Source organism: Galeopterus variegatus, unplaced genomic scaffold (assembly GCF_000696425.1).
Source record: "Galeopterus variegatus unplaced genomic scaffold, G_variegatus-3.0.2 Scaffold2233, whole genome shotgun sequence".
NCBI lineage: Eukaryota > Metazoa > Chordata > Mammalia > Dermoptera > Cynocephalidae > Galeopterus > Galeopterus variegatus.
Genome location: NW_007728344.1, coordinates 41,832 through 52,694, shown reverse-complemented (window position 1 = coordinate 52,694; position 10,863 = coordinate 41,832). Strand labels below are relative to the sequence as shown.

General features: G+C 38.9%; 1 protein-coding gene across 1 annotated transcript in view; it reads right to left on the bottom strand.

The window, feature by feature from the left end:
- Positions 1-274: 274 nt before the first annotated feature.
- The window catches only part of LOC103597200 (rho GTPase-activating protein 21), a gene marked incomplete at its 5' end in the record, with an annotated part of 44,992 nt that continues 34,403 nt past the window's right edge, over positions 275-10,863 (bottom strand). Inside the window, 5 exons of the mRNA XM_008581010.1 lie at positions 275-2,757; positions 5,695-5,726; positions 7,632-7,737; positions 8,054-8,095; positions 8,284-8,409. Of these exons, the coding sequence (XP_008579232.1) occupies positions 1,063-2,757; positions 5,695-5,726; positions 7,632-7,737; positions 8,054-8,095; positions 8,284-8,409 (2,001 nt within the window). The remainder of the gene's footprint in view (positions 2,758-5,694; positions 5,727-7,631; positions 7,738-8,053; positions 8,096-8,283; positions 8,410-10,863) is intronic.

Sequence of the window (10,863 nt, the reverse complement as noted above, 5' to 3'; positions counted from 1 at the left end):
GAGTAAGATTGATTTCCAAACTCATGTTCTTTTCAACTCAATGCCTTCCAAGAAAAGGTAAACCACACACATTACTAGCTAGAAAAGTTAAATATTATCTGTGCACAAGAGTGAGGTTGGGCTAATAAAAGCATAAGAGATCCCTGCCAGCCACACAAAGAGGAGGAGAGATAGAATGTATAAACTTACTAATGTTTTAAAGTGAGGACCAATCAATCATATAAGGCAGTTACAAATGAGTGACATTTAAAAATTGAGTAAGTTTCAAGCCATGCAAAGTTCACCAAAACAATTTTTATTTCCAGTGTTTAATTGGGTATGCACACAGGCATGACACAGGTTTGGATTCATAAGTCCTCATGCAGAATTATATTTTTCTCGATAAAGAAGCCAGTTCCATCCAGGATCCACTATCTACACACCTATGTTACAACATTTATATCAAATCTGGTATCTGAAGAAAAGATACACATATAATATGTTCATTTAAGTTACGTATTTTACAGAAAGATTAAAAATTCAAGTCACACAAAACTCAAAAACTGTATTAAAAGTTTGAATATAAAACTCAGATCCATCTGGAATGACTAAAGAATGGAAATTCTGTATCCACCTGTGTTAAAACTGGTAAATGTAATGAAATTTGTTACCAATAAAATGCATTCATTTATTCAATGTAAGTTATCTAATTTTAACAATATGGCACCCTAAAAACCAAATGTATTTTTATGATGAGGCACTTTTGTTAGTGATGAAACCAAAAGAACAAATTTGCTGCATACTAATGCCAGCGATTTTCTTCAGTAATTTTGGGTATATACTATGTAGTAAGTTGCAACAAATACCTTGTTCATTTGTATACAACTATCCAATATATTTTTAAATATATATATATGTTCTTCTGGCTGTAGTAATGCACTGTAAAGCTATTTCACAGTGCAAAATGATGAAACCAGCCCAAATGAAGGCTGCATAATAACAATTCTGGTACAAGAAAATATTTACAGTTACTAGAACATGTAACAGTAGCTTTTTATTTGCTATTGTGGACATAGCCCCAGTTTAAAGACAGGGATGAAACTGTGCTTTATTGCCTGGGGCTTCAGACAGTTTATGATGTTGGGCATTAGCTACAGAACTAGCATTTTGGCTCATGTTCTGAAAGCTTTCCCCATTTATTTGGTCAGGTGACTGTGATGGTGTGGAAAGAAGGGGCCTATTAGTTGAAGCCAAGGTATTGGAAGAACTGTCTGCATTGGACTGAAAAGACAAAGGTGTGTCAGTCACAGAGATTTCTAGTACTCTAGGATTCTCCAGCTGGGGGTCTCCGGTTTCTCCTCTGCTAAGGTCAGATGCACTGGTGCGTAAGCGTTCCCTGGCAAGCCAGTCTGAGATCGAGAGGTCCTGGGCTGAGCATTTTGGTTTTAACCGATTCACAGCTGAAAGTTCAGATTCTCTCTCCCCACTCTGCTCATGTACTTTCCAAAAATTCAAAACACTGATTTCAGAAGCATCTCTGTGCCCTCCTAGCGTATGTCTACGTTTGATGTTTTTCCTTTTAGCAGGCTCAGCATTTGTTTTTTGATTTCCTACTCCAAACATATCATCTGCAGGTGCTCTGGGTCTCAGTTTTAACCGATCTGCTATTTTCGTTTTCCAAGTGGGTTCCTGTTTTTCTGATTCACTTTTGATTGGTGTTAGCAAACTCCCAGTTGATTTTCCTTTTTTCATAACATCAAACACTTTAGTTATTGAAGGTGCTTCTTTCTCGTTCTTGGCATCTCCTAGACATCCACTGTCTGACTTGAATCTCGCAGATTTTTTTCTGGATAGTGTATCACATTCAATAAGTTTATGTGAACTAAAGAGTTGCCTCCGGCCATCTAAACTTGGTGTCAAACTTCCCTCGGTACAACTTACTTCGCTTCCTTCGGAATTTCTCCGGCTCGTCTTCGTAACCTCTTGGAGTTTTCCTCGGAAAAGCCTGTCTGAGGTCAAAGCTGTGGGGAACACAGGAAACTCGTTCTCGCTGTCTGTCTCCACCGGCCGCCCTTCACTGATGAGCTCGCTTCTCTCGTCATCTGCCTCGTCCCCCTTGCTTTCCGCCACGGATTGCACCTCGGGGCTCAGTCGACTAGAGTCGAGGCTGGTCAAGAATGTAGCAGACGACGTCGTGGAATAATCTGAGGTGATGGTGCTGACATTGGCCAAAAACCCGCTGTGTTTGGTTTCTGGACTGGTTGATTTCTTAGTGGAAAACCTCGCCAGTGAAGCCTGGGAAGACGTGCTGAGTAAGGTGCCGGAGTCAGACCCTGTCTCCTCAAAGTGGGAGGGCTTGGGTGTCAAAAGGGATTTGGGGCTCTCCTTCAGAAGGGTGAAGCGACAGCTGAGAGTTGGTGACTTGCTGTGCTTGCAAGCGTGTGGCGGGGAGGGCTCCTCCGACGGCGAGCTCTCCTTCCGCAGCGACGCCTTCTCATCTCCTGCTGCGCTGGGATCCTTCTTAGCGCCGCTGTCTTTGGCAGTGATGATCCTCTGTTTCCTGCCCAATGTCTCACTCTCTTTTTTGGACTCTTCTTTATTATCACTGTGACACTGTTCCACATTTTCCTTCTTAAAAAACACATTGTCCAGTTCGTCTTCCGAGCTGCTAGGCTGTGCTTTTTCTTTTGGCTTTTTCCTCTTGCGACTAGCGGCTGCAAAGATAGAGGACACGAGCAGCTCCCTGCTGTACTGATCCTTTCCAGATCCCCAAGAACCCTGCGAGGCAACCAGAGAAATGAGGCTTTGAAAATGAGACCATTAGAGTTCATTTTCTGAGAAGGTTCTTCCCCAAACGTTTCTTACTGAATAAAGTCTACTAAAGCTCTGAAGCATTGAGCGTAATCAGTTTTTTAATGCCATCTTTTAACTTGTACTAAAGACAAATTTTTATCTAACTCGTCCCATTTCTTGCCTGGTGGTATTTACTTGCCAGGTCATATAGGTGTTATATATTTGCCAAATGATGGCTCACATACATCCATCTTTGAGGGAAATATTTTGTGTTTAGCGCCCTGGTTATTAATTTCCCTTAAATGACTGACTTCCCCTACTTCAAAGCTCAGACATCTTTATCTGGTATACAAGTTTAACAGTTAAACATATTCTGACATAGTTGAATATAATATCTGACATAGGTTATTAAAATTTTATGACTGACTTCAATCTTCTAATTACAGACACCATAAGATACAGATACTCTATCAGATAAACTCATTAAGATAAGGGAACTCTGGTCTTCCATCAGTGCAGCCAGGCTGGATCTTCAAGGATTTGCCTTATGTACATCAGGTTGGTGATTTCTTCATTTATCTCAAGGTAATTACAGAATTAGAAAATTCAAATAACATAAGGTCAATTAAAGGACCTTAAATTCTTACCATAGAAACACTTTAGTGTCCTGCTATTGGTAAAGTGTTCACTATGTGTAATAAGTTCTTTACTACAACTATTTAATTTGTTCATAATGTCTCTATGCTAAGAAAACAGTGGGGGAGGGGGCAATAAATACATGTTGGGTTACCACACTATTTAAGACAGGCAGGAAGTATGTTGAGTAACAGAAGCAGAAAGTATGAGAGTATTTCAAAAAGTTTGTGGAAAGACTCGTATTATCTTTCAATTCTATTTTTCCACAAACTTTCTGAAGTACCTTCGTACAATTCTCTATTGCCATAAATATCTTAGGTAAGCTAAAATGGCTATGACAAAGTCTTAAAAATAAAGCAAAAATTTCAGCTGTTGTATTAAAAAGGATCCACCAAAATGAAATCACAGATTGACAGAATTTTGTTTTTATAAGGTATAAAGGATTTTATAATTATCCAGTATATTTCTAATGGTTATTCACATTTCCCCACCTTCTTCTGAAGACTGTGGGGGATAATGGTGTGACTAGGTTCTGAATTGGGAGACCTGATGTTCATTCCTCTAGCTGGCTGTGTATGATACTGAGCAAGTGATTCTCCTCTAGTCATCTCAGTTTCATTGTTTTAAGTGAGAAATAATTAGATTAGATTCAGCTTTCTTTAAGGTTCTCTTAAAAATTCTATGATTTTACAATGATATATATGTTGGGGCAAATTACTGTTCTACAAGTTACAAATAGTTATACCAGTTGGATATCCATTATATTATAGGCTTGGTACAATAACACCACAAGTAAGATCAAGAGACTGGTAAACAACAGGTTAATAAACAGGCATCTAGTGAGAGGGAAGGCAGGGATTTTAAACAGGTCTTTCTGATTTAAAATCTTATCTTTGGGCAAAAGAGGTTGGGAAACTGTCTATAGAGACACACCAACTAAATGCAAGGAATGATCTTTGAGTATATCCTCTATAGGGAAATCTTTGTAAAAACTGCACATTAGCTAATAAGGTACTGTACTTATATTAGTTCCTTGAGTATGACAAACTATGATTATATAGGAAGATGCCCTTATTCTCAAGCGATACATGCCAAAGTAATTAGGGTAGTGTTATCATATCTATAAGTAACTCTTAAATGACTCAGAAAAAAAAGTACGTATTTATCAGAATTTATCAATTGATGAATTTAGGGTAAAAGGTTTGGGTGCTATTCCAGCAATTTTTATGTAGGTTTAAAATTTTCCCAAATAAAAAGCTGGGGCAAAAAGAGTGAAGATCGTAAGTGATAGTGATTGATATAAAATTATTTTCCACAAGACTTATAATTTAATTACATACAATCCTATTATAATGTTTAAAGATTCATGTAAAATCCATGTTTCATTACAAAATCTAAGAATGTTTTAAGAAGTTTACTGACAATTCTTGTTCTTACTGTCTCAGCAAAGCAGAGTTTGACCAAATTGATTTTAAAAACTTTCTAGGAACTATAAGAACTTTCTACAGACACTGAGAAAGTTGTGTAATTTGATGTTGCTGTCAATGTAACACAAATTATCTTAAAATATTAATTAAAAAAACAAAATTAGTTATTTTGGTAAAAGGAAGACACGAATATATATTTTCTATAAAAGTATAATAATAACAAAAGTCTATACTACTGAAATATTTATAGATAAAATGATATGACGTTTGGGATTTGCCTGTAAGTGCATGGTGTGCAGTAAAAACAGGATTGGCCACATGCTGATGATCGTTGAAGATGGAGAATGGGGCCATGGAAGCTCACTAGACTATACTTTCTACTTCTGTATATGCTAGAAAATTTTCACATTAAAAAATAAGAAAATGGGGCCGGCCCGGTGGCGCACTGGATAGTGCGCCACTTGGGAGGCGCGGCGGCGCTCCTGCCCGAGGGTTCGGATCCCACATACAGACCGGTTCCCGCTCACTGGCTGAGCGAGGCGCGGGAGCAACGCCGAGGGTTGCAATCCCGTTGCCGGTCCCCGGTCCGGTACGGGGGCAACACTGAGGGTTGCGATCCGTTGCCGGACACGGAAAAAGACAAAAGACAAAAAAAAAAAAAAAAAGAAAAGAAAGTCTAGTTCTTTGCACTATGCTAAACTATACTATGAGAAAACTAACATTCCATCATATTCTAAGAATTAATTTTTCCATTTATTAGACTTTGCACTGCCTCAGACAGGGGTGCATTTGTGTACTAATCATAACAGTCAGCCCAAAATTCCCCCCTAGTATTTACAAATGGTATGACACAATTTACCTTAGATTTTGTTGAGTCACTAGTAGCTGAATCTGTGAGAAGTTAAATAAAACATGTTCAGTATTAGCCAATCTCTACTGCTTTCCACAAACAATGCAAAACTTATGGAAAAGACAGGCACGGAACAAAATGTGAAAGCAAAACAAAACAGTAGAACACAGTGGATAGTCAGAGCTCACAGAGATGCAAGCTGCACCACAGAAAGCCACCGCCATGAAAGGATGCTGTGAATTGTAGGCAGAACCAGCTCAATGAGAGGAATGGCAAAGGAGCCCTGTACTAAACAAAAACAGAAATACTAGTGTTTATTAAATTTTCTAAATATTAATCTAGCAATAAAGAAGCTCGAAGATCTTTTAAGAATTGTCTTGTGTACCAAATCAGAAACTGATACACAATGCAGAACTTTTAAGATTGTTGGCTGCCCTAGCTACAAATTGAGACACTCATACTGGTGTGTTTATGTTAATTTTTGTCAGACTGAAATTTTATAAGCATAAACTATATAAGCATATGGATGCAAACGAGGCATTAGGATAACTCTGCTTCCAGGTCGCTTTGGTTTTTTATTAAATTATGCTGATCTTTGCACTTCAGACCCCAGCTTCATATCAGTGCTGTCAGGGATCGTTTTGATGAGTTTGGTTAAACTGCTACCAGTTTTGTAATTATCTATTAACAAATGCTATTATGGAAATGGAAAAAATGGACACCATAATTTTACTGTCTGGCAAAAACTCAGATTATACAATTATAAAGAGGGTAGAAAGGGGCTAGCACTATTCAGGATAATACCAATTTTGAAATTTTATCTTTCAACTTTACGGAAATTGATTTTCTAAATTAATGAGCTGAGCCCCCTGCCACGCCCCTTTTAACACATGGCTAAATGCTTTATGACTTTAAGAACTGGTAGACCATACCATGCTATTTCTCCTCAGGGTCTGCTTCAGAAATAACAAGAAACAGCAGAAAAACTTTTAAGAGAGTAGTATTGATCTGTTACAATAATCTTAAGAGAAACTTTACACCACAGATCAACTATGTTTGCATTTACAAGAATCGGGGGTTTCTGCAGACAAGGCAGCTACAGTGTGGACAGCAATCCTCCTTCTTCCTACAGTTCCAGCTGTCCATCAGGGACATCACAGAATCCACTAGTGACATTACCGTGTGATAGACTCCTCCCACTTCGCCTGTTCAACATCAGTATAGATTTGCCTTTGTCAGTAAGTGCTGAAAAAAAACCCTTTAGGACTAAAACAAGAACTAGAGACAAAGGGAGAACATCGTGTAAAACAACATGCTAGATTAGTGCAACAGTTTGGCAGGAGAAAATTTTCATCAAAAGAGCCTATAAAAACTAATACTTAACCAAGCATTAGGGTGGCAATAGGAAACAGAAGACAATAAATGTCAAATAGACTGACTTTTACTGTGACATCTATAGTGACAAATAATATACTTATTTATGAAAATAGTGCCCATTAGCAGTTCAACATATTTAACTTGCTGCTCTTAAACAGACCTTCTAGCTCAAGAACAAGAACTACTTATACAGTCTAGATCATACTTTCTGCCATCACAGCAACCACATATTCAGTAGCATATATCTGTTTTACCTTGTGATGACTATTACATGGAAACTGTGAATTAAAAAAAAGAACAAAACAGTGGTTTGCATGCTTATTTCCCTCATATTTCCATTCTGACAAACATTACAACTCCATGCACTGCCAATGGCATTACAGTCACTGGACGATAATTAAGATCCATCAGAAAAAGAATATTAAATTTTTTATTAGTAGAAAGGAAAAAAAAGAAAAAGAAAAAGAAAAAATCAGAGTGAATTGTTACTTATGGCTGATTTGCTCTTTCACATGTTATAAGAATGTAGTGTTTAACCTAGAGATCAACACTGCCCAGGCAAGAGTTACCTGATACATCTCCCGGGGACACGCCCGTCCTTCCAATGTTGGTGAGTAAATGATCTATGTTTGGCACTGGCTGGGAGTCTACTGTGTTTTCCTCCTGCACTGTTGTCTATGGTTAATAAACAAAGAGCTCTTCATCATCTCTTTAAAGATACTTTAAAATTCAAACAACATTTAGTTAAAGATACATTACTGAATGGAGCACCTGTGCTTTAATTTTATAACAATGTTTACATATAATTAACTGTAAAATAAGCATCATGCTTATATTTTCATTAGATCAGAAACCGAGGAGCTAGAAGCCTGCTTCCAGGGTGCAAAATGGACAATAGCATACAAAGCGGGAAGCTGACATTGTTGTGGCACCAGGATCTTGTGTCCCAAGTGAAAATAACTGAGTACAAATGCTGACAGACAATACTTACAAGAGGTTCTTCAGCACCTTCTTCTGTGAAAAACCAGTCATGCTAAAATTTAAAATAAAAAAGGTGAAAAGAGAAATTAAATAACCCCCTAAATATATCTATATCTTGGAGGATAGTATAGTAAAAAAGCCATTTTCATAGGGAAAAAAACATTATAACCAAATTCTGTCCCACCAAACATTGGCTTCTCATGAAAACAACAGTGTTGAGGAGATGAAGGGTGAACTTACGTGCTGGATGAGCGTCTCTACGATCTTGTACTGGTCGGGCATGTGGGTGACCATGTGGGTCATATTGTCTTCTGATGTTCGCACAAGAGTTGGACCAAAAACTATTGCTAGATTTCTTGGTTCCATCTGAAAGAAAGGATGATTATTTTCTTAAGGAAGTAGGCTTAAATACCCATAATGGGTTTGGCATTTTATTTCTAAAAGGTTCTTTTGATGTGGGTGAAAAAATCATGCTCCATAAGTAACTTTGTACATAACTTCTTTTTCGTGCATTAATGACAGTGTGCAATGCCTAACGACTGGCATAAACTTTTTCCAAGAAGGCTTCAATTAAAAACAATTGATTTGGTTCAAAACTAGTATTACCAGGGCTGGATTAACTGAGAAAACTTTTTACAGCCAAGGGAGGTGAAAAAACTCTCAAAAGAATAGGGAAATCCCTTCTCTGAAGAACTGGAAAATGGAAAAAGTACTAAAAGAGAAAAGGTTCCAAATTTTCCCCCAGGAGAACATTAAAATCACTAACATGTAAAAACCCAATGCCTGGAAATATTCTTTTCTGACCAATTTTTACTTCAACCAAATTTTCCAAAGCTCTTTGCTTAGCCTTTCTCCAATGTGAATGCCTCTGTTACACATTTGTGTTTGTACAGTCATTTCCGTGGTTATATTTTATAGTGTCTCATGTAATATTTTGAATTTAGGATTTTCTTAAAACATTAAATAACTTCAACCAATTTTAAAAATAATCAGAGGGCAATAAAAATCACCATAGGACTCAAAAAGCCAAACTGGAAAAAAAAAATAACATTTTGGGGAAAGCACACTACTAGCTACTTTGTGAGGCATATGGGCACACACATTTTGGGTATAGTAAAAAAATGGCAAACCCACAGCTCTCTTCCCCTACGGAAGCAAATGTCATGCATCTAGTATGTTAACTAGCATAATGCATACATTAGTACACCATGCTCACTACAGAGAAATGAGAAACTGATTGAGGTCAGTATTTTCCTATAAAGTTGACTTAGAAAGAATATACAACTGTGTGGGAAGGTTTACTTAAATTGGGCACACAAGGCATGTTTCTAGTCTTCCTCTAGAAAATATAGTCAACTTGTTCTTATACCTGGACTCGTTATAGTGGATCAAAAAACAAAAGTCCATCATCTCTAAGGTCTCATGTAAAATATTTACTACAGTCTTGTCTATAATCTAAGTTTTTAGACTAATGATAACATGCATTTTTATATACATATACACACAGAGTAATATTTATTAGGTGGGTATATATCTCCAGTTGGCTCCTACATAAAACTAATAAGTAGTTCACACTTTATTCATTAATTACTTAAATTCTGCATTTTTGAAACATGTTCCACAAAATGTAGTCCAGAAAAGTCTAGGAAGTGAAAGTCCACATCCCCTTCAAGATTCAGTATTAATATATTAAAGATTAACAATCTGCGGTAAAAAAAACCAGTTAAAGTATGTATAATTCAGTGCTTTTTCAACTAATTAGACCATCAAATACTATTTTCCAAGTAACTCCTATTACCATCCAACAAAACTGATGAATGATTTAATATACTGTCAGAAATGCTAAAATACTTAAAACATATTTCATTAATGGAGGAGAACATGGCAGCCGCAGAGAGCGGCTGAAATGCCTGTTCTGCAGGCCAGGTGAGCCGGAGTCTGACGCGATTCGCCGAGCCCCGTCCTCCGACGACTGGACGGCAGCCTTGAGCACCTCAGCGGTCTGTCTGCTGCTGCTCCCCTGAGCAGAGCCTGCGCCAGGTTCATTCTGCATCCCCCTGAGGGGGGAAAACCCTGCTCCGGAGGAGGGGGCAGGAGAGCTGCGGCAGCGGTGGCCACCTGGGCCCCTGGGGCCAGGCACCGGGCCCGAGGAGCTGCAGAGGCCGCAGCAGTGCTGCCACAGTTGTGGGCAAGCATGGGGGCCGTGAGCGTGGCCCAGAGGCAGCAGCGGCAGGTAGGCTTCACCGCCGCCACCTGGCTCCATTCCCAGCCCAGCCCCGTGCACACAGAGCAGGGAGACGTCTGGCAAGGGAGGCGGAGACTCGGCAGAAACCACACACCCTGTGGGGCTGCCACTGCATGATCCAGCAGCAGCCTGGGCCAGAGCACATGGAACAGGGAGAAGTCCTGCATGGGAGGTGGAAGCTCAGCAGAGACCACACACGCTGCAGTACCCCATCGAGATCCAGCAGCCCGGCAGAGTCCAAGCTGACCAGAGAGGTGGCTCCCCGGAGAGGCCCAAGTCCCGAGGCAACCACACACACAAGGCACTAGAGGCCAACTGAGCAGTCACGGAGGTAGCCATACCAAATTGGCAACCACAGCAACATCTTAGTTAGTCAATAGTGTCAAACCTGTGGACTGTGAAACGCCCTGCCACAATGAATAAACATCAAAAAAAAGATACCAGAAATAAAAAACATCAAGAAAGTACATCACCAAAAGTTAATAAATCTCAAGCTCTAGATCCTATAGAACACGAAGCCCTTGAAATGAATGACAAGGAATTTCGAGTGATAATTCTAAGGAAACTGAATGAGA